At 34.3% G+C, this 25,569-nt stretch overlaps 1 protein-coding gene across 1 annotated transcript; it reads right to left on the bottom strand.

Moving 5' to 3' along the window:
- Positions 1-945: 945 nt before the first annotated feature.
- Positions 946-24,668, bottom strand: LOC135835773 (sodium/potassium/calcium exchanger 3-like). Its single transcript, XM_065350196.1, has 8 exons — positions 24,483-24,668; positions 19,751-19,984; positions 13,665-13,852; positions 12,348-12,564; positions 6,663-6,794; positions 5,759-5,947; positions 5,535-5,636; positions 946-2,913 (listed from the first exon to the last, which is right to left on the bottom strand). Exons 1-8 carry the CDS (start codon positions 24,535-24,537, stop codon positions 2,579-2,581), a joined length of 1,452 nt encoding a protein of 483 aa, XP_065206268.1. The 5' UTR covers positions 24,538-24,668; the 3' UTR covers positions 946-2,578.
- Positions 24,669-25,569: the final 901 nt, after the last annotated feature.

Raw genomic sequence — 25,569 nt, 5'->3', positions numbered from 1 at the left:
AGTGGAATTCAATGGGTAATGGAATAGATCAGTCCACTTCAGCAAAATTGGAATATCAATTTTTGCTGAATTTTTAAGAATTCAAAATTGATTTATGTTTATAAAAAAAAATGTTGTTTTTTTAGTAAAAATGATGAAAATTATTCCTGAAACTGATATCAACCCTCTCCCCCTCCCCCAACCAAATTCCACAATTTTCAAGAACCACTATTAGCGCAACGATTTTCGTTTTCTACAGAATTTTCAAATTTCTCCAGAAGACGTGGAAATTAATTTTGTGAAGTTAAAAAACTGAATTGTGGCGTATTAAGTTCATTTTTGAGCGACTCCCGGAGGGTGTTTTTTTGATAACAATTTTTCATTCCCTACCTATTCATATTTTACCTACAGATTTTTCAACTCGTAAGTGTGGTAAAAAATACACACTCAAGGCTTCAATTATTAGCCCGAAAATCAGACCTCGTCTTAGGAAATCTGGAGAACTTGAAAATCTTGCATGCTGTACGCTCCAGAATGCCCCGAAATGATGAAATTTGATTTGAATGGGAGAGGGGGCGGTTTTAGACAAGATCCTACAGCCATTCATGTAAATTTCAAAAATATTCTCTTCGGACAAAAACGTTTTTTTTTCAATGTTTCGATTCATGCTGCCGATGAAAAAAAATCAAACTTCGAGTGTCTACCTGAAACTCGTTAAACTGGTTGAGAAGGAGCCACAACACGATTTTTAGCCGCTCAAATCGATTTCCGCGTTTTCTAGAGAAATTAAAATTCGGGCTCGAAGCTTTAGAGAGGCCAGAAATATTTAAATCCAAATCGTTGAGGAAAAAATCCAGCGATTTCTTTCAGAGAATAGAGAAACCTTGGATGTTACAATCATACGAGCAATCACCGAAGACGCAAAACATGACGACAGTATATGTAAGCAAAAGTGAAAAGAGCACATAATATAAATTAAGCTTTACTCATAATAAATTTTCTCGATCAATAAGAAAGGAAATATAAATCAAGATAAGGTATCTACCTACATAAAAATGACACAATTTTTTAACTACCAAGTAAATTCAAGTATGTATAGGTATCATGATTAATTCCCCAAAGTGAATAATCAACATGGCTTATCTAAAGAATTCGGACTCAATATAAACTCCCAACATTGCCTTTCAGAGCTTATGTTGATTTAAGTGGATGGCAGTTCGAATAATCGTCATTAATTATTACTCGAGAATAATAACTTCACCGCGCTAAACAGCTGTAAATAATGTGGCAGTCGTGGTGTATGCATGGGTGCGAATCATCGCGCCATTATTATCACAGTTATATGTATAATGCAGATAACTATAGCAATGGAAAACTACATGTACGTATATTGGGCTTCGTAGACATAAGCAGAGGGTAGAACATAGACCCCTTATGTATATGTGGCGGCGTATAAGGTATAATTTTGTACACCACGACAGCAAGGTATCTAAAACCCTGGTGCGAATATGTAATAATAATAAAACCTATTTAATAATCTCGGATTTATACATAGGAGGTAGATTTAGACTAAGTGAGAAGATTCTCCGAGTGTAATGAAATCCGAAATCGATTCGCGAGTCGAAGTTGTTGATATATCGTTATCAAAATTCAATTGCTCGACGCGTAGAGAAGAGACTGAAGAGCCGGCCTAAGATAGGTGAACGTTGCACAAACGACGGAAACTCGAAGCCGGGTAAAATGTTGCCAACTTTAGAAGTAATTAAGCATTTAAGATATTCATAACGGGTTTCGTCCGTTCTCTAAACGCACACCGCCATCCATAGGTAGCGATCGTATAAGATTATATTATGAGCTAGTTTCAAGGAGTATCTACGACTATTCCCTTTCGGTCTCGCCTTACCGATGTCTGATACTAGGCATAGGTGCGTGCAGAGAAGGACAGCCAGAATACAGCGAAAATTGAGAAGATATGGGTAGGCAAGTAAGGCGTAGAGGAATAAAGCGACACTGAGGACTGGACAGAGCGAAAGGAGCAGGGTGAGCATCGAAAGATACTGGGCTATATACCGAAAGCAATAGACCGTTGACTAGAATTAATCTTCACTTGTGCCACCATAGAGTTCATAGTATTTTGATTATCTTCTCAACAGGGGATTCCGAAATCCCTGAACAATTTATGCATCTGAAATGAGCTTATATATTTGTTTTAAAATGGCGGAATACTCGTACCTCGCCGCAGAATGTAGGGCCACCGTGCCGTTTTACCAATGAAATACTCTACGTAAAATTTGAATACATTACAATACAGTTTCTCGTGTATTAATATTTGCCTGCGAGAGAGACAAAGAAGGAGAGAGTGTTTTTCTAACGATCGTCGATTACGACCACTATGATCGGGTAACAAGTGAAGGGAAACAGGGAAAGAAAGTATGTAGTTGAAAAGCTGACGAGGTTTACTCAATAAAATACTACGTAGATTTCGATCGTTTGGTCGCGTCGCGTCAGTCGTCGCCCTCTCCTTCGCATATTCAGCCCGTAGCTCTGTCTGTCTGTGTATAGCATTGTGTACAGAAAGACGTATAAACGAGCGCCAGAATCAACAAGCCGTACCATTGCTGACCGAAAATATACCCACAATTCCTAAACTTACGATTACAAATAATACAATAATGCCGAAATAACTGAATAAACACGAAAATCCGAATATCCTGTTCATGCGGTAGTGGTTAACGGCCGCTATTATGTTTAATATCAGCACGCTGGACGCCAGTCCGATGCAGTTGAATAGCAGGTCACCGGTTGATAAGTGCACTGACCCACCCCCGTACGATTGAGGTAGCGAAGTTTTCACCAACCAAGGCATTCCCAAGCTGAGCAGTATGTCCAATGTGTTCGCTCCTAAAGTATTACTGATGCTCATCGAGCCAATGTCTGGAAAATAAATTTTTAAAGTGCATTGAATGAAAGAATTTTGGTGACTTTATGAGTGATACCTTGCGGTACCTTTTTGAGGCGCGGTTTTTCACAACATTTTGACCTAATTTTTTAGAGGTAACTTGGATGAAATCACTTTGATTTTCTCCTTCAAGAAAGAATTTTTCCGTGAAATTAATCTTTCATATACTCATAAAATATTGTTTTTGCCAACAATTCCCACGATCAGCATGAAAAAATCATTATCAAAATCATCCATTGAAATTCAAACGGAATTTACCATTGGTAAAGACGTAAGTACTTATGATAAATAATACATAAATAAATTCAAAATTTTCCTTCGAATACCAAATAGAATATGAGGTGGAAAGGGGAGCGAGTGACAATACTTTGAAGGCTCATATCTCAAAAAAAGTTGAACTGTGAGCATCTGTTGAAACGTTCTGAAGAAAAATAATGGAAATTCAAAATGTATGGTTGTTCAAAAAGCTCAAGCTGAAGAAAATTTATTGTTCCCCCAAGATATTCTTCCCTTAGAAAATTTTTTCCCATAAAATTTTCCAATCGCAAACTTTATTCTCCATAGAATTTTCACCAGAAAAAATTAGTTTGGAAATTGATGCGGAAGCAATGTTATGGGAAACCCTGACCTTAGAAGGGATGAGAGGATAAAAAACTTCCAAGAACCATCGGAAAAAGTGAAACATGGATATCAATTATACATATAATTATACCTATAAATAAATAAATATCGAGATTATGACACAGGTGTTGCTCTTTTCGTAAGGCTTCAATATGCTTTCCTCATAGATGCTGAGTTTTGATTTTTTTAAGGTCAAAATGTGTTTCAGTACCAGAATGGACGCCATTCTACATGTAACATAGCTCGAGCTATATTGTGTCAATTGCATTTTATGAAAGCCAAAAAAGAATTACGGAAGGGTTTCCCAAATTGAGTTGCACTTATCTTGATTTTTTTCAATATTTTTTTTCAACCAACCAGTCATAAGCCATAAATAAACATGCAGAAAATACACAACCAATAATTTTTACTTGCTAAAAAATGTTGAGAACCAAAAAAAAAATCAAAAAAAATTGTTGGAATTTGGCTTATGCAAATGACACAATATAGCTCAAGCTATGTTAGTTTGGAATTCCTCCCCTCCCTTCCCCTTCTTGTAAGGGCCAAGCTTTCTAAAATATTCAAAAAACTGTAAAATATTAAAATAAAAAAAAATAAAAAAACTACAAAGGTGCGAACTAAGTATGAAGGGTTGCTTTCCGATTTCTTGAACAGAAAGTTTATATTTGGTAGTCCAACAAAAAATCATAGGAAAAAATGTTTAAATAGGTCAATAGAATTCAACTTCTTTGGTGAGATATCAAGTTTTTAAAAATCTCAAAATATGTATTTTGAACCATTAAGACGTATAAAAACTCAAAGTTCATTTTTAGTAAGTTCAGAGTTCTTAAAATAAGTAATACGTACTTAGTTCTTTTCTCCAAAACTCATAAATAATAAGTAACATAGGTATCGTGATTATCTCTCCAAAAAAAAAATTAAAAATTTTAAAGATTTTTTGTAGGTACCTACATACTTTAAGTTCTCGCTGGTGAAGGGGAAGAGGAAGGTCATTGACCTAAAAATTTGAAATGTTGTTACGTCTTGTTAAAGCCATTTGGCCATATCTTTTTGTTACATTCTAGAAGTAGGTACATTTAAAATTTAAAAAAAAAAATGAAAAATGAAAAATGGCTTATTAATGACCAAATACGAAAAAATGGGTACACGACCTCACAGTGAGAATTTTATGCCAAAAAAAGTAAAAAATTTTTCTCATACTTAATTTTCATTAAAATTGGAAAAAAGTTTAAAATTAGGTGCATCTTTTTGAAGTTTACTACTTACTTTGATGACGCTGATTTCATTAATTGTTCTTTTTTAAAATTTTTTTATTTGATCCCTCTCACTCAATCATTCCTTTCCTCATTTAAAGCCCTCGAACATAGACAATCGCGGTTCTCATTTGACCTTTCTCTCTATGTACCATTCATCTGAACACAAAAACACAAGTTTAGAAAATGTTGCGGGATTTAAAAATAAAATAAGTAAATGGAGGATTTAAAATCAATCATTAAAATTTGGAAAGTTTATATAATGTAGGTATTCAACATGATTGAATTTTCTTAGTGAAAGCTGAACTATCCACAATGAATAGGCATACAAGTTGAAAACTGTTGTTAAAAAATGCGAAACACTTGAATTACCTACCCTTTAAAGATGTGATAGTCCACAATTTCGGTGATTTTTTTTAAGTGAAAAAAATAATAAATTACCATGATAATTATTATCTACTTAATTCAATTCAGTAGTAACAAGTTTTCATATAAACTCATTTTTTCCAACCAACTTTTTTGCCCCCCCCCCCTTCCTTCACCAAGTCTGGGCCCAAAACGTGTAAAAAAATTTAAAAAATTAAAAATGACATGTGGTGTGTCGCTTGTGGGGATTTTCGAGAACATCGAGTTTGAATAATAATGTCAACTTATTTTTAAAGATGTCACTTTGATATTTTCTATAGCTTTTAAAAATACATATCTATGAAATTTATTCTTACCATTTCTAGCATTAATGAAAGCCGAGGAAGTCTCTGGTATGTTCCCACAAACGGATAAAAATATCATTCCCATGACGATATCTGGCACATTAAATGTTTCTCCTGCAGAAAATGAGTAAAACATCATTAGAAAAATTATCAGATTACTATGCTAACGTTGATATTTTTAAATATTTTTTACTACACTGCAAATTGAATGGGCAAGTAGGTAGATAGGTAGGTACCTAAAATGGTGGTCATCCAACATGCAACGTAAGAACACAATCCAATCCAGACGACACTCATTATGAATGTGAGGGGATAAATTCTTGTACGAGATTTGCAATCTGGAACCGTCGACGATAGAAGAAATCGTATAGGGAAAGTGAACCACTTCCATAATTTTAAAATTTTATTCTGCTTTTCAGCTTCGTCTGAAAAATAAAAAGTAAGAACAGCAAATTTACATAAACTTAGTACCTACCACCTATATGTATTAAAAAAAAAAAAATTTGAAATTCCCATAGATATTTTAAAAAAATTAAAAAAATCATATGCATTCGAATAACAAATCTTACCCTTAAAGTTTTTAGGGGATTGTAGAGAATTTTCATTTACAGATGACTCTATAGAACTAATTATCGACCTACTTTGAGCAGTTCAAAACTACTTTTAGTGTATTTGAAGGATTACAGATGGGGTACAAAAACCAAGTTTTAAGTTTTTAGTTCAATTAATAATTGAGCAAAATTTTATATGCCTACATTTTTTTTTTTTTTCATTTTTGGTTAAAATTGTATTTTTAAAGATTACCCAAAATTCGAGAGAAACAGACTTTAGCCTCTAAAATCTTGATCGGTAGGCCATTTCTACAGATTTTTTGATATAGATAGTGAGTATGTCTATGTACATTGTACATAGGTATTTATGAGATTTTAAAAAATGTGTGTAAAATATGTATATTTTATGACAAATGACGCAGTAATCATGGACGTCACGGTTAAAAAATTTTGAAAAAATTATCAGTACATAGTAAAAAAAACACATACCTATGTAGAAAAATTTAAAAATAATTTGTTCAAGTGATTCATCATATATCAAGTATTAGGTACCTTAATTACCACTTTTTGACCTCTAAATTACACTTACAAAGCTCGATGATATCTTTGGGAGGTTTAGACTGGTCTTGAGTAGGTTTCAGCTTCACGTTATTGTCAATACGATCGCAAACTGTGTATATTTCAGCTCTCTGCACATTGTAGACTCGTTTACGAGCACACGCTATAAAACAGTAAATTTCAAATACATAATCGTTGAAGAGACTTTGATTTTCGCTACGAATGTGTTTAAATTAAATCAGCGCAAATGGTACCTATAGCACAAATTCACCACTACACAGTTACATCAAGCGAGTAAATAAGTAAACCAAAACGCAATATGCATTCGACAGTGCAACAACGAAGCTGCATAATTTGGGCTCGTTTAATATCGAATAATTAAGTATTCGATCACTTGAAAATTTTCGTTGTTGTTGAACTCGATTGATTGGGCAAAATGCACAGGCTGACTACGCGATGCGCCACCTTTAACCGAACGTAATGAATCGAAAATACTTGATTTTTCGCCTCGACAGAAATGATAGTATATGGAGGATAAACTTTAACTATATGCATTTACCTTCGGTCCATATTGCCATATGTTGGCAATATGTAGGTACTCGTACGTTGGTAAAATGCGGTGAATAGGAGTATTTATTGACTTATCAATATTGGTGAATGGAAAGCTAATGATGTAGCCTACGTTTCGCGCTTCGGTAGCATTACACGCACGAAAATCGGAAATGTACTTCGTATTTATCATCGCGTATAGACCTACCTACCTAGTACCTATACTCACTCACATTAAGTTCACTAATCTGAATATAATGGATTTCTCGTATTGTTGAACGATTATCTAGTCTGAAGCAGTTATGCTTATGTAATGTGGATAACATATGAGCTAGCCAGTGTGGTAATTAAACGTCCGAAACGTTGACATGGTTGGACTGAACTGAACCTTCCTTAGCCATTTAGTGAATCATAAGGTAGGTAGGCTATATAGAAAGCGAAAAAAGGAAAAATATTTGACAGCCTCGTGCTCGCGGAGCTAACCTACGGAAGATTTTTTCCATGCTTCTCCCAGTTATGGCCACGGTATGCTCGTAATGAAATCTCAGGGTCGAAAACGTTTCGCTAAGCGTCATGGTAAAAGGTAAATTGGTAGAAAAACGACGCCACGGTAGGTATTTTTAGTGTCACACGAACGAAGATAGCGAACAAGAGAAGAGACGAAGAAGAAGAGCAGAATGAAAGCTGGGCTTTTATTCATTTTATAAACCTTTAATTTAGCATTTATGGAGTTGTATTCGTATAGCTTGGAATTTGAAATTAAATTAGAAAGTCTATTCTTTCGTTATAATTATCTCGAATAAAACAAATGAGAGAATTCGCTCGGTGAAAAGTAGTGCCTTTTCATTTTACGAAATTGCATTTTATTCTACCGAGGTGTACGTTACCTCTATACGTATTATACGATACGAACTCGTAATTCGTATGGTACCTACATTTCGCTTCGTTATACACACTGTTGTAATGATTTCAGGATATTGTGAGACTGGTGAAGATATTCAACTTGTTGCTCGGTACCTATGTTTTTACTATACTTCATTTCTGTTTGCAGCTAATTAAATGTATGAAGTTTTATAATGTAAGTTAGATATTTTTGAAAAATGTATACATGCATAACCATACACAAAGAAATGTAAAAATAACTGTAGGTATATACCTACATACATATCCTATGATATGCAGTAGGTAAGTGGGTACCTACGAGTAAGTACGTATTATATCGTGTGATTCGTGTTTAGACAAACGTCCCTTTTTCATGGGTAATACAACCTACATAACTACCAACCTACAGAGGTAGGTATCTCGGGTAGGATAGAAGTAAAATTAAATCAAATTACTCAAGTTACTGATATTGTTTTTAACTTGGTATGGTAGGTAGTAAAGTTGATAAATCCAATTTGCATATCGTTTTCGGCATTTCAGAAAGTTTTCGTGAAGTTCATTGATCCGGAAACAATTAATATGGGTGAAGGAGTGTTGGAATCTTTTAGGGTCATTCAGAGAATTGAAGAAAAAAAACATGCCTGAAAGTTCCATCCCATTGAAACTCATATTTCAGGCATATAAAGTGCTCAACAATGCATCGATACACTTTTTCAAAAAATGTCTCGAATGAAAAAAGTATGTAAGTAGGTACGTATGTTTCTTTTTTTACAAGTTGGAAATCTCAAGTGAAAAAAAATCCAAAATCTTTCATTGTTGTTTCAAATTATTCAAAAATTGTTCTACACACTAAAGTTCACCCTCCGAATCCATTGCCACCATTTTCGATACGATCTAGAGCCTCTATAGCAACAGTCGTCCAGAACGCGTTGTCATCTACTTACTTTAGCTACTGAAAATATAATCTTGTCATAAGTTCCACATCCCAAATCGACTAGGGTGGTTTCCGGACATTCCCCCGAATACACTTTCCCAAAAGGAAAACCCTCAATTGCTATTTTGATTTTTTTGTGAGGAGTTCATTTCATCGAGTGAAAGGTTTTTTTCAACTTTTTTGACAGATACGTAAAAATAGGGGTCAAATGGGTCAACTTCACCTATCAAAAGTTTTTTTTCAAGTTTTAAATCAAAAAATAGCATTTTTTTGCAAACTTAGAATTTTTTAAAATTGACTTTGCAACATGTTACCATCCCAATTTTTTAATATGTTGTTTAGCATGAACAGTTGTCCATAATATATTTTTTTCAGAATTTTAGAGAGTCGGAACAATATGAAAACTACGTTTTGAAACTTTTTGAGCTAATTTTTTGTACGAAAAAAAGTGGCAACACTGATTTTTATGATATCACCAAAAAGTCTTTCAAAACCCCTAACTATTAGAAAAAGTTCCATTTTGGTAGGTATCGCGGTTATTGAGTAATCCACTGCTGAAATGGATGATATTTTAGGATCACTGAAAACTTTGACACCCCCCTGGCTACCTTTAAAAATGGGGTACAGGGCTGCGATTTGCGCCATTGGTCATCCCTTCAAAAGGTCTTTCCACAGGAAAAATTTCAAAAAAATCGCCGAACCCCCCCCCCCCATCACTTCTTGGTTCAATTGACGAGGAACGACCCAGCTTGCATTGCCTCCGAACTATAAAAAAATCAAATAAATTTTTGGAATTTACACGACCTCTAAATTACGAAATTTCAAATGACTTTTTGGAGTTTTGAGAAGCCAGACAAGCTGACAGACGACCTTGAAAGACCCAGCCGGCAGATGACCTCGATAACCCAGAAAGACGAGTTAATTACCTTGAGAGGCCTGACAGGACACACCGGTCAATGACCTAGGAACCCAGAAAGAAAACATACGACGCTTGGGAAGCTAAACAGGCACATCAGGTCAATGACCTTAGAAGGTCAAACAGATATAAGATAGACAGACAGACAGACAGACGACCTTGGGAAGCCAGACTGGCACGCTGACAACCTTGAGAGACTAGACAGGTAGATCAGTGGCCTCGACCCTCGAGAGACCAGACAGGCAGACAGACAAGTCAATGACCTTAAAAGACCTGGCAGGAGGACAAATGACCATGAGAGGCTGGACACGTCGGTCAGTAACCTTAAGAGGTCAGACAGACAGCCGACTTCGGGAAGCCATACTGAGGGGTGAATGACCTTAGGAGACCAGATAGGCATACAAATGACCTTGAGATGTCTAGAGACAGGTTGATGACTTCAAAGGTCAGGCACGCGGGGTCAATGACCTTGACAAGTCTGGCCGACAAGGTGAGGCAGACAGACAGACAGACGACCTAGAGAGGCTTAACAGATTGTTCTGATTTTGGCTGCATTGGTATGGGCTATCATTTCATCCACCCCTACCAAAGAGTTTTCTTTTAAAGGTGTTTTTTTTTAAACCTTAGAATGGCTAGACCAGGTGGAAAAAAAACGTGAACGGAATGGAACGAAAAAGATAGACAAGTAAGTAAAGGTTTCAATGTCCTATCTATTATAAATGAAATGTACAAAAATTGGTCCAACAATTTGACTCAGGCATGATCAAAGAACCTACAATATGGGAGTTGGTGAGTTGATTCCCAAAATGAAAAAAGTGTCCGAATTGATTCCCACCTTTTCTTTTCACATGTCCGAATTGATTCCCACCTTTTCTTTTCACATGTACGAATTGATTCCCACCTTTTCTTTTCATATGTACGAATTGATTCCCACATTTTATTTTTGAGTGTACGAATTGATTCCAGCCTATTAGCGTTACCCAGAAGACACCACGAGGAAGTTGGCTCAAAATCCCTACAACATTGCAAGTTGTTTGGAGTTATCAGGGTTCATCTCAAAAAACTGTACCCTTTTTTGAGCAAATTTCGTACATACAAAGTGTAAACAAACAGTTTTGATTGTTTTAAATGTTTGTCAGATAGAAATAGTCAGAAGAAGTACATTTTTTATTGGTTTGTACCAAATGGAAAAAATGAATTTGCACATATTATGAAATTTTAGTTTTTTGAGAAAAACTCAAAAAGTAAGCCCTCTAGAAAAAAACTAACGACATTGTGTCGATTGGAAATTTAATTCTCTACAACTTTGTTGACATGAGATTCACTTTTTTGAGATGTAACCTTATTACTCCCAAGGTGCGAAATGCAATCAATTCATTCATACGCAATAAAAAATTACATGGGAATTAATTCGTACACTCGAAAATAAAAAGTGGGAATCAATTCGTACATGTGAAAAGAAAAGATGGGAATCAATTCGTACATGTGAAAAGAAAAGGTGGGAATCAATTCATACAGATGTACTACATAGATAGAAAAGAGATGGCGTGTTGAACTGCTGGTTAACGAGTTTTTAGACAGGAACCAACAATTGCCACTATGGTAGTCAATTTAAAAATTGAAACAGTTAAAATTATACATCGATTTCTACAGAGGATTTATTTTCAAAAACCAATTTTATTTACTTTTAAAGAATGATACCCACAACTTTTTCTTCGCTGCGCTGCACGCTGGTAAATTTGCCTTCAAGGATTTCAAAAATAAGTGTAACTCAAAAATGTGCAAAATACGAAACTTTATTTATACGATTTCTTTTTGAAATGAGAGAACAGTTTGAAAAAAATTTCAGTCTTTGGAAAATTTATATTTTATATTATTTAAAAAAATATTGACGTTAAGATGTATTTTTTCAGCTTTTAGCGACGAAACAGTCGTACAAAATATTACCTACCGTTAAGAAAACGCGCGTTCAAAGAAAGAGAGAAATCTGCGGATTTATTTTTCTCGTCATCTAGTATTTTTTTTTACCAACGTTTTGAACTGCTTTGTGCACCAATAAGGAGAAATACAGATAGTAGGGCTTTCGTTGCACACTCGAAGCTTAAGAAGCGCAGAGTAGCATACACATGGCGCAGCGAGAGACGAGTACAAAAAGCGAGAAAAAAAATTGTTACTTCGATTAAAATCTTTATTCGTCGGTTATAATCAAAAAAAGCATTACCGTTAGCTTAAGGATTATTGTTACGCGCGTCGCGACGACGAAGACGATAGCGAAGCGAGGAGAGAGCGAGCATGGTGAAGAAAAAAAAACAGAAATGAAAAGAAAAAGAGAGCGAATAAAACATAGCAGAAAAATAAAAACGTATTAAAACGAAAAGCAGAAAAAAAGATAGAGAGAGCGAAAAAAAAAAAGGAGAATAAAATTTATTACTTACGAAACAGGAAACTCGTAAAGTTGGTAAGTTTACAAATGAAAGAGTGTATACGCTTTTGCGTTAACATAACAAAGAAATAAATGAAGTACAAAACTACTAAAACGAGAGCTTCGGTCCATACTACAATGCCATCTGAAAGTATTAACGCCAAAACTGCCAGCACACATATATGGATAAAACTGTCTCTCAATAACGGCCACTTTTCCAGCTTAATACTCTGTTAAAAACGAGGATTACAGTTTAAAATATCCATTCACGTTTACTTGATTTCGTTGAAAATCGTTTACATTTTTGCACTCGCTACGATTCAGCGGAGAATTTTTTCCGCTTAGCCTTTGCGAAAGCCTACCTACGTGGAATTTACTCGAAACGCCTGCGAGTTGGCGTTTTAAAAGTAAATTAACACGTATTCCGCGTTTGTACTTTCTAGTTACTGCGGGAGCTTCCACCTGCACGAAATCCAACCAGTAAGAAGGCTCAAGAAATGATATTTTTGTCTGGGTAATTGGTTGCCAAAGGTGTGTTCAAACGGATTTACACATTTGTATGTGTAAAGAAATAAGAAAGGTTTTTACGTCGAGTCTTGTCTCTCCGCGACCCTCCGACGCTGTAAATTTTATGACCAAGTCTCGCTGCGAACAGCGTGTAAGATTATTTTTGAAAAATTGTCTCGACTTGGATTCTACCAAGTTCTCGGATGGAGGTCTCTTTAGGTGGTACGAAAGGCTATATTTTTATAATAAAGTCTCGCCGTTTGCGCTACGCTTTCGCATAGGGTTTCTTCGATCAAGTGAAGAGAGAGCAGCGCGGCGCGAAATAAACGCGCTAGTTCGTCTCTTTATTGCATATTCTTTGGAAATTTCTCATTAAAAATTACGCGTTCGCGACGACGATTGTTGGTATATACACGGAGAACGATACGCGGATGTTGAACGATGTAGAAAAAAAAATAAAGTAGAAACACAACGCCGACGGAATTTAAAATATTATATAACTCGTATAATACGATTGTTTTCATTTTAAGAAAAACTTTTGTGTAAAGAGTAAAAGTCAACGTTGCTAAATTAAATTTTATTTGACTTTTTCTCTCTCACTTTCTATGACTTTTGTGTCCCCTCCTGCCGGCTGCCAGACCTCGTGTAACTAATACACCATTGTAACATATGCTTTACAACTTTTGTCGTGTGAAACTCGGCGACGAATTTTTAATTTAGTTGAAACGTGTATTGTCGTAATCGTAATATATGTATGCGAGAGCAGACGACTCGACTTGCGAGAATTCAGAATTTACGCGATTATTGAACTCGGCGAAATTACCTTTCGTACGGCTAGTCCGGCCACACCTGCTACGGCCAACGTGTTGTTAACAGAGCCACCGACGATGGTACCGATTCCGAGATCTGATTTTGTCACGAATGTGGCGATGACGTTGATGCACATCTCCGGCACTGATGTGGCTGATGCCATGAATGTGGCTGCTGCCACGTCTGGTGATACCCGAAGCTCTGGAACATAAAGGAACAAAAATTTACTCTGAGGTACGTTTATGAAAGTTCATATAGAGGATAATGTGGAAGAATTGAGCGTGAACTGATTCAAGGTCAATGGTAGTCACCAATTTCCTTTTTTCCCTAACTCATGGGCATGATTTTTGAGAGGGTCATAGTTTAGGTAAAAAATAGCCAAGTGAGAACAACTGATTTCTTCTCAATTTTTTTCATATGTTCAGAGGTCAGAACTCCTTTCCATTCCATCAATAAAAGACTCGAGAGGAGCCAAAAAAATCCATCTGACCATAATATCTAAAGAGCTAAGAAAGTTGTAAAATAACTGCAAAATATTCTGAAGGTGCCACAAAGCAGAGATTCGACTCCCTCCAGTTGCAACAAACGAATTTTTGTCTTATTTAGAAAACTTCTTCAAAGTAATAAAATGATTCCAAAATTGAGAAAAACTGAAAAGGTCACTCTAAAATGTAAAAATCTCCTTCTTAAAATTTATCAAGAAATTTTCTAAAACTTGAGAAACGAACTAGAAACAATTGAGGAACTTTCTGTTGGAAAATGAAAAACATGTAACGAATGAAGGTACGTCGATTGCCTCAATTTTGACTCTCTCAACAAGCTTAGAGCGTACAAGATGCATCATCTCCATACGATTAATCGTGTAGGAGGACTTGAAGCACGGGTTGAAGTTGAACTCGATTTTTCAAACTATTTTCAGTGCTTTTTTTCAGCTAAATATGATAATAAAATCGACTGATTTAGTCAAGCCATTGGGAGTGAAAAAATTTGATTCAATGCAGCTAAAGAAATGGAAAAAAAAGAAATCATCTCCCAAATAACGTCTAAATTCCCACACAATCCACGATACCGTACGTCAACGTTTATTTCTTTAATAAGAAAAAGAGAGAGGATGGAACTTTGAAAAATTGAATTTTAAAAAAAAATAAATAAAAGTCACTTAAACAAAATTTTCAAGTACAAATCCTGTAAAATCGAAAAAATTTAATTCATTTCTTTTTTAATACCTACTTATAATAAAATTTATGCAAATGGACTCGTCATATTGAAGCGGTGTGGGAACTGTGAAAATTACCAACTCATCGCTTCAGCAATATTCACTGTGAGACTGATTGAAATTCAAAGAAATGACCTCCAGGCAAATATTAACCATTGTTTGCCAATGTCGCACTTGGCTACATTTTAAAAAAAGTCATCATCCCCTTATTTACTTTATTTTTTTAAACCTTTGCGATTTTATTTTTTTCAAATGGCACTTGTTTTCGTAATCAAAAAATGATTTGATTTTTCATCAAAGCATCGTGCATTTTTCAACTTTCAACTTTAAACTTTCAAATTGAAAATCAAAAAATTATCATCTTCATAACAAACTTTCCTTGGCAAGTATACTTTCGACAGTATTTTAGAATTTCTTTATTACTCATTGCAAAAAACGATATTGTAGATACATGAAGTTATAAATAAGCACAATAGTAGGTGCTTGAAAATATAAAAATAATAAAATAATAGTATCAAAGAATAGACAAGAAAACATAGATAAGTAAGTAAGTAAGTAAGTACAGGAAAAAAATGAAAAATGAAAACATACCGATGCACATGTATTGGAAAAATAATAATCTGTACACCTAACGATAAGCATAAGTACAATTATAACCTACAAGAATTTAACAGGGGCGTATTGAGTTCTTGAAACGTATCTTACATGAAAATGATTGAAACGAACTAAAGCTAAGGTATGTACTTCTCAAACGATTTTTAATTATAATTAATTACATATTAAGTAAGTACATAAGACGTATTACTCTTACCCTACATCACTAGAATGGTGTGCTTAAAACCGATTCGTCGCCATATAAAAATAAATGTGGCGACGTAGAGCTGATATCGTAGAATAATCTTCACCATCGGGAGGTTCGTATTCAACCTGTCTTATCCTTTGAATCTCCCTGAACTTCCTAGTCGCCGATCCGTACGAATATACTATCCTTTCACCATCACGTGGGTTTTTAAGACTTATCGAATTACGAAAAAATCCGATGCCGAAGTTGCAAGCCCATTTTACTCCCAATAAGAAATCGTAAGTCATTGACTGAACCTCACATGGAAGGCGAAAAGTCTCTCCTCTAAAAATTCCATCACCAAATTCATATGGCAACATGACATGTTCGAAATTATAACTTATATCACTTCCAAAGAGATGTTTGTATTTCTTCTGAATTGGTCTACGCAAAATATGCTTTCTGATATCTGGATTCTTCCTTTTCAACAGATCAAACATATTTGATGAAATGACATTCGTGCAAATTCCTGTAGCTATCATCCCATAGAATATCACGTCACAGTTCGGTACCTTAATAGGTACTACAAATGGAAAATTTTCATTATCATTTCGTGAACCGAGCACAGCATCACATTCACAAACAGGATCTCGAATGACTTCCACGGAAACACATCCATTCTCATATCGTACCTCTGTAGATTCGTCCAAACTAATTATGCACGATGTTACAGGATACTGGTATCCACTTTTAGCATATGTTAATATCGGTGATATTTCTTTTACAATGAATTTGAGTACAATACGTTTATCCAACCTGTCGAAATTTTCGTTCGAAGGGTGAATTTCCGAACTGAGACTGACGGTGGCAATGGAATTATTCCTTGAACGTGATCGATAAATTGACATTCGATTAGGTCTAGACTTTTTTAGCCAGTGGAATTCAGATACGAGTAAATACTCGTCACCAGAATAAAAACACGAATTCGTTTCATTATCATTACGAGGAAGTACAAAACGTAATTCAGGTGTATGTAACTTCAGTAAAACGCATTTAAAACACATATTCGACACACTGCACCGATCAGAATCACTCAATTTGCCGAAACTAGAATTCTAAGCAAGTAAAATATCTCTAATGGAAGTATAAATGGAAGACATAAATTAAATTAATGTGACACGGTGACCATTATTTACTGATAAAAACATAATCAACCTTTGAGTGTAAATAAGACATGATTGATGACATAGACTGGCAGGGTCCGGCACGGATCACTATATCACGATTTCGTGATTCGTGTCTCGTGAATCAAATAACACTAATAACAGATCACGGATCACAACTCACAAAAAAAAACTAAAAACGTAAAAACTTAAAAAGTAAAAAAGTGATGATTCGGATCACGGATCGCAAAATAAATTTGATCCAAATCCCAAATAAGTCCAGCCAGAGTTCGGAACTTCGGATTCGGAAGAAAACTTTTTTTTAAACAAGAAAATGGAAAATGAAAAAATGAAAAAAACAGGTTCTGGAAATTCAAATTAGTAAAGGAAATTTCTGGACGAAGAAAAATAATTGGGAAATTTATAAAGAAAAAAAAATAAAAAAATCAAAAAAATAATTCTTGTAAATCTAAATAAATATTAAATTCTAAATTCAGGAGCTCATTGCAAAAATAGCCCTTGTAAGTGTGGAAAAAATTTGGGGAGGTGTTTTTCTCCACTGCAAGCATTGTATGGAATATGGATGCAACAGTAGGTATTATAGCCCTCCAAAAGTTTTTCCTTTTTCTCATTTTCTGGCAGTAACAGCAACTACTTGAGTTTATAAAAAAAATCACTTTGAAGTTTGAACTTGAAGTTTGAACACAGTAGGTATACTTACGGCGTATACCAATTCATCAGGACCTTACAGAGTTTTTTGTCTTGCTTGTTTTTTGTTTTCATTTTTGATTTTGACAAAGGCTATTTTTGCAACAAGCTCCTCAATTGTGAAAAAATAAAATAAAAAATAAATAAATAAAAAAAACTAAAAAACGTTTACCTTTAATTTTTTGAAAATATTGATTATTGATAAAAGTGTTTAGTAAATCTTTAAAATGAAGAATAAATGGGAATTTATAAGCTTTAGACTTGTACATAGTAGTTGTAGTACTTGTAGTTGATGATAAATGGCATTTTCAATAGGGACCTACCTCATATTCTGAAGAAATATAAATTTCCAGAAACAAAGTTTTGTTGTTAAAAATGTTTTTCGTTTTTTTGTTCAAAATAAAAACGCTGAAAATTTCTTATTTTTATCTCTTGTTTCCATTAAAAATACAAAAACACTGAAAAATTTGAAAAAAAAACACGTTGGTATGAAAATTGAAAAAACACGTTTTAAATAGGGTGTTTTATATCTACGTAATCCGTGATCCGAAAAATCGAATCATTTTTTCTTTTTTGTATGTCGAGGCTATGACGGAATTCGGTAAACTTCAAATAAACTTACCAAGTTACCAATCAATAATGTTAAGCCTAAGGTAACTACATAGTAAAAAATTAAAAATACTAGGTAGGTACATAAGTAGCCAAGTAGGTATCTTCAATTTTCAAAATTCAAAATCGAAATCAAAGTTTAATTTTTTATTCATTTAGTAAAATGATTTTTTCCAAAAATATGTGATCAGAACAGGGGTGATAATGATAACCGAAATCAACAACCATTAAAGAAGAACAACGAGTCAACGAAGTAACATTTATTAGAAAAATTTGTAACCAAAAACCAATTAACCAGAAATTATTTTTTCAAATAAGGAAGAACCATAAATGATCCATAACTCTTGAAAAATGTTGTTTTTCAGATTAACCATAAACCACTAACAATTTTACTCAATAAAAATTTAAATAACTGACGACAGTGACGACCTCTGACGATCTAAATGTTGAAATATTTTATAATTTCTTCACATTTTTACTTGATTTATTTCGATTTTTTCAAGTTAATTTCAAGTAAGTTTGAAAAAAAATGAAAAAAAAAAAACTCCTAAAAATCATAATTTTTTTATTTACGTTGAAAATGGTGGGAAAAATGAAAAAACAAAAACCAAAAACAGTAGCCAAAAACCAATTAATGAAAAATGAAATGAAAAACCTTAACCAAAATCCGCAAAAAGGGGCAAAAACAAATAACCGATTAATATGAATTTCAATAATTTTATGATCAAAAAGAAGTAAAAGAACCATAACCATTTTTGACCAAATTGTGATCCATAACGAATAACTAAAAACAAATTGACAAAAATAATTTCGGTCATCAGTTCATCACCCCTAGATCCGGATCACGGTCACGGATTATGTTCAATAATTGTTCAATGATGAAGACGGGCCGGGCCATATTCATAGACGTTACTTAGGGATCACTTGGCTAAGTGGTGAATTTTGAAGCAATTTTTCCAGGCGTGATTGAATTTTTGAAATTTTGTTTTTGAATAAATTGAGAGATTGGACTCCGAAGTGTTGATTTATCATTTTAAAAATATAAAATTTTTATTCCTTCGTGAGAAAAATTGAATGAAAATTCACCACTTAGCCAAGTGTCCCTTAAGTAACGTCTATGAATTCGGCCCTACAAGTTGAGTTGAAGTTGAACTATGCTATGCTATACACAATGTAACAAAATTGCGCGCTCTATAGGACAACTGCTGTATAATGTGAATTGTGAATTCCCAATTTCCCATATTATTTCGCTCACCACTCCATATCATGTCTTACTCGAAGAATTTTTTTTGCATAATTATTTTCTTTTAATTTTTGGGGTAGATTTGTTCACATATTTTGAAAAGAACTTCTTTTTATTCAAATTTTCGACTGTTTAATTGTTTTTGAACCGGTATTCTTATCTTAAATTTAGGACATGTCATGTCACTTCATGTCATGCCCATGGCTCAAATTTTGATTGCTCTCTCAGAATAATTATAATATTTCGGTTTTAATAAAAAATAGTTTGAAAAAATGCGAAAGGAGGAATGTTGCACATTACAAAAAACATAATAAAGTGAAAATATCTTATACTTTCTTATTTGTGCTAAGATTACGACGATGTTGACGACTATACGAACCTGAACAAATGCAGAAAACGGCTGGTAAAAAATAATCTTGACAAACGAACGCCACGAACAAGAAACAATAGGCCAAGACGAGTAGATGAATAAGAAAAGCACCGTGGATCCTTTGTTGTTGGGAAAATACATCCGCTGGAAATTCATCGGCCGATTTCTTTTGCTCGCAGTCATTATTCGACGATACTTCCAACTGTGATGTGGCCGAGCTATGTATGTTTCCGTTTATGACATCTGACAACAAAATACGAGGCGATTATTTATTTCACTATGCCTTTTTTTTCTCTCATTTTCCGATACAAAAGTTAGTATGTAGGTAGGTAGGTAGGTAGGTAGGTGGGTAGAGGTACATAAGTAAATACCTATGTATTTAGAGTTCTATCGAATCGAATAGCATGGGATAATACGTGGGTAGGAATGATTGATTTGTTCATGGGATTCGTATTAATTAGGTACCTACCTAGTCGTGAATTGTGGAGTTATCCTAATTAACACACGAATACATGTCGGCTGATTTTCGAGAATGGAAAATCAGCTAAAATTTGTCATCTGTGAAGGTATTAAAAGTATTTTACTGGACAGTCGTTAATTAATGTAGCTTTCATAATGCCAAGTAATGCGAAAATTTTGAAACAAGGAGACGAAAAAAGATGTAAAATTACAACCCAGAGCACGAATTTGTTTCAGTATCACGTTCTGCTTAAATTGATAGAAAAACATAAGGGTACAGTTTTGGTGTAATTTAAATGCCCACCTTTACGCATGGTATTTTTGCAATTTGAGCGACTGAGAAAGACAGCAGGTCGCGTCAACTGACCCCTATAATTATTACTCGAGCATGGTGATGTCATTTTTAGAAAATTTTCGACGATAAAACACGTCCACCAAAACACGAGTTTGGACTTATTTTCAAAGCAAGGTAACTAAGTATAAAACACCTCAATGCTAAAATTGGGTACAAAAAGAAAAAGTATATTCCATTCGTTAAAAAAATCTAAACATACGAAATTGAACGTGCTTTTGACGTAGGTCAGCAAAAAAACAATATTAATGCTGCATTTTAAAAAAGAGTAGGTAGGTAAAGGTATGTATAACAGGCAAACTCGACGAAACTAATTTTATGGGGGAGATGTCGAATTAAAATTACCGACTGTAAAGAATCACCGTAAAAATGAATTACGAGGATTACTTGAGTGACATCCGGATAGGTTTTTTAATGTCTTTTAACATTCGCTTCGAAGTGTTTTTAATTAAAAAGGAATTACCGCGTTCCGAATCGGTGTCAATGGTTTTACGCTTACGTCAGCTAATCCGTTTATTTATTCTACCTTAATCGCCCCAGCGTGCAAATGGTAAATGGTTAATTTACCAGATCAATTTACTTCCCTCTTTTTGAACTGAATTTGATCAAAAATTTGCGATTGACATCGTAAGATCGATGTAAAATTATAGGTACCTATCGAGTTTTATTTGAAAGGAATTTTCAGTTTTAAAAAAAATACCCAATCGTACATCAAGAAAAATAAATCAGAAAAAAGAAACCAGTAAGAGAAAGACCGAAACTAGCATTTAATATTTCAACGAAGTCAAGCTAACCAAGTCAAAACGCCATATCCTAAAACCTCTGTAGGTACTAAGTAGGTAAATAACTCTAAAACTTAAACGCACAAGATCATTGTGTAATTTTAGGCCAATTTTTTGAAATTCTTAGCAAATTTTCAAGTTTTTTGTAAAATATTTTTCTCATTAAACAAAACGAAGCACTAAGCAGTTTAAATAAAAGCCTGCAACGAGTTTTCAAATTTCTCCATTTTCAAACTGCCTTGGAGGTACTAGAAAGGAACGTTGGCACTCATAATTTTGATTGGTCCTTATCGAACATCCTGGCGACTGTTTTAATGTAGGTAACTATTCAGCAAACACCATCAGAAAATGGAGGCCCTTACTCCTATACTTCGTTATCCCACCACCCACCTCTTTCTCTGCCAGAAGTTTTCTCCAATATTCCGGATAAGGAAAGAAACATCCAAAACGACAGCACAAACCAGTACCTACCTACGATCTACTAACATAAGCCCAAATAAATGACATAGGTTTAAATCGCACCATCAGGGGTGTGGGACAAATGAACCCTATAAATAGCCATTAATAGCATTCCTTTTAGAAATTGGAGGACTCCGCTGCGGACGTTGCCACCGCCTTTAGCACAAGCAGGCCTACTAAGACGCTCGTTTACGTAAACTGTCGTCTAAATATTGTGCCTCTCGAGCGAATTTTTTATACCCATTTTAATGAAAAAACTTTTCAATTTGCTTTTTCGGTGACGGCACGAGTGACGACGATGCTCCAGCACGAGGAAAAATTACACCCGAACCCGGGAGTCGGAGTACGCCAAAGTGAAACTTTCATGTTTTTCGCTATTTTAAAAAGAATGGATAAATTGATGTGACGAATTTATCGAAATATCATTTATAGCTTGCCAGTACCCGAGTCTCGTTCCCTATTTTTCCCAAACCTTTCTAGTCCTGAAGCCGACACGAAGGTTGAATATTTTAATGGAATTTAACCCTGCGAAACGAAAAATTATCAAGTTTTGAGAAATATATTCGTAAAAGGAGAAAAAAATGACGTAAAAAGTGAGGGGAAAAAACGAAAACACAACGAATACACAGATTTCAGCTGGAATACGACTTTTTTCTCACCAAACTCCTGTAAGATATTTTTCTAACGAATAGAATGGATCTTTTAGCGAAATAAAAATAAAACCCTCCAGGAACAAGGAAACCAAATCGTCGAAAAAACCAACCTATTTTTTTTTTGGAAATGCATTTTGGAAAATATTTTCTTCGATTATAAACTTGAAAAATACTTATTCGTTCCTTTGATGATTTATGACTCAATTTCATCGCCATTTGAATTTTTCAACAAGTATAAAACAGAAATAGGTACCTATTCATTCGAATTGAGAATTTTTTCACATTTCAGTTCGAGTCGTGCTTTCAAAAATAAAATTTCATCGCTTCATTACATGGAACTACGTTGGTAGCTACCTAAAATAGTCCAATTTTCCTTCATTTAACGTGTTTTATCGTTCTTTCATGCATAAAATTTTAAATTTGCAATACGGTTTCGGTTCATCGATTTGTTCCGAAAGGAGAAATTTTCTATTCGGTCAAATTCTCCTGTTTCGTTTCGGATCACGAATTTTAACTCGTTGTCCAGCGTGCTTTCTTCCCGAATCAAATAGGTACTGACTTATTTTTTAAATGGCTTCGAGTTTTCTATTTATAGGTTATTTCTTTGTTTTTTTTTCAACGAGTTTTTTTACTCGCGAATTTAGGTGTTTTAAAGAATAGATATTTGGACGTGTAGGCAGAAATGTTCGAGTTTTCTCACCCTACAACTGATGATGTCGAAATCTAGAAAAGAAACTTGAAAATAATAAAAGCATTCGAGAAATGGGTACCTACTCGAGAATTATACTATAGAGCTGCATTGCAAATGCAAATAAAATCACCTTCGAAAGCTGTGTAGGTAGTTTAATGAAAATGTGAGAAAATAACAATTTTTTTTACAGTATTCTTAACTTCTTCCTCGTTCTAACTCCGTATCGTGTCAAGTATCGATTTCATTTTTGAGAAAACATCTTGAATTTCAGTTTCAATTATGTTTTTCTCAAAACAAACCATTCGATTTTTTTTTTGCTTGAATAAGAAGAAAGGAAAGAATAAAATTAATCATGATTGCCCAGTTCAACCAACCATTTTTCAATAATTGACGTGGGAGTTGAATAAAAATACATATTTAGTTGCAAAATGTTCACAATCTACCCACGTTAAAAATTTTGATTTTGTAAAAAAAAAACATCGAACCCTTTTCACAACCGATTTGATTTACAATACCTACTACCAACTCGATATTGCATTATTTTATACATTTTTTTCCAAAATGGAATTGTGAGAAAACCTACGCCTTGTTCGGCTATAGAGCACAAATTGTATCGGTTTATTCAAGTGATAGGTACCTACGTACACATCACACACAATAGATCAAAGGGATACTTACTTTAGGTTTTGATCAAATTCATTGAGCCAAGGAGTTTACTCCAACTTGAAAGCGTCCCAAAAAAAATTCTAGACTTTCTAAGTCGAACGAGCAAAGGAGGGAGGAAATGGAACCATGAGTACTCAAAATAGGTTCATTGCGATTTTATCCCACCCACAAGTAACCACGAGTGAGAAATGGTGCGTCGTTATTAAAAAAATCTAATTTGAGTTTATAGAAGATCAGCATTATTCCAATTCAAAAAAATGATGACCCGTCATAGAGCTTTTGCCAATTGAGACAAGGTATACAGGAAATACACCCAATTTAGATAGGTACCTCTTTTAAATGAATTTTAATTCAAAATCGAGAAATTTAATTCAGATCTGACATAATTTTTTTTTTAAAAATAAGTATGGTTTGGCAATGTTAATCTTGTATGCAAAAATTACGTTCGAAGTTCAGATTCACCAACACAACTTCTAGATGAAATATGAAAATGGGTGACTTGGCATGCACGAGGCATCCGACCACATTATACTCGCACGCTTGCAAATATCATTAATAACTCTGTAATCTTGTACCAGCAAGTTTTACAAAATCTTCAAACTAGGTAAACGAGGGAATACGCAAAGTTTTTCAAAAAGATCTCAGGCAAAGTGCAAGAAAAATAAAGGGACGTACTCACCAGAGGAGTCCCACAGAACGACGAAGACGATTAATAATAACCAACTGAGCTTCATGATGGTATGTTCGTGAAATTAGCAGATATTTCAAAGTTCGCGACGAAGCAACAAGTCGCATATGATACGTAATTACGTCAACCACATCGTATATGAGATCGTCAACTGGCTCGAAAATTGGTAAAAATCGAACGATTTGCAGTCTATATCGACCGGCATAATGTAGAGAAATTTCTAAGTAAATAAGATAATCCGTTATCGGTTGGCAATTAATGGTTTATGATTTCAAAATTATTGTGCACTGCATTGTAAATCTCTTTGTCGAACGGCTTCAGTTCTCGAGCACCTAACGCGTTCGAAACAATTCGAACAAAGGTGTGATTAAGAGGACGATGTTGTTTCGTCCCGAAATTATATTATTTATCTCCTTAATTAAGCACTTGGTAAGCGTTCTTATTCCCTTTGTGCGTAATTGTTCGAGGAGAAAAGGATTTTTCCACTGAGAATATATATTCTGAGAATTTGTTGCGTGATAATTCGACTGAAAGGACTTGGTAAAGGTCGATGAAGAGATGAAACACTACTATATGTAGATATGTATACTTGGTCTTAACTCGATTAGAAAACAGTCATCGAGTCGATACCAAGTACCTATTCGATGCTTTGACATTTTTCTACTCGAAGTATTGGTTTATTATTCGGCTATCGGTGAAAAAAAAACACAGCCTGATTTATTTTTCTTTTTTCTTTATTTACGTATTCATCAATACGCTGTCAGTGGTTTCTTAAACGAATTTTCATCTTATGTAGGTACTTGAAATCAGAATAAATAAATGCTGTCATTATAAAAATATTTATATTTTACTGACAATGTTGGTACGAATACCTACAGGTGAATACCTATAGATTCTACGTAGGTACTCGAGATTACTGCCACGCGGCAGTGAAGATTATATTTGGCAGGCTTTTGCCCTTAAGCTCGAGTTTGGAATATAGAGAAAAAAATGATAATTTGTTTTCGTTCAAAGGAATTTTTCGTCATTTTTTTTGAATCTGTGTTGTTTTATGATTAAAGGTACCTAGTATCTGTTT

Source organism: Planococcus citri, chromosome 2 (assembly GCF_950023065.1).
Source record: "Planococcus citri chromosome 2, ihPlaCitr1.1, whole genome shotgun sequence".
In the NCBI taxonomy this organism is placed as follows: domain Eukaryota; kingdom Metazoa; phylum Arthropoda; class Insecta; order Hemiptera; family Pseudococcidae; genus Planococcus; species Planococcus citri.
The sequence above is the reverse complement of the archived record's forward strand: the minus strand, read 5'-3'. Positions and strand labels throughout refer to the sequence as shown.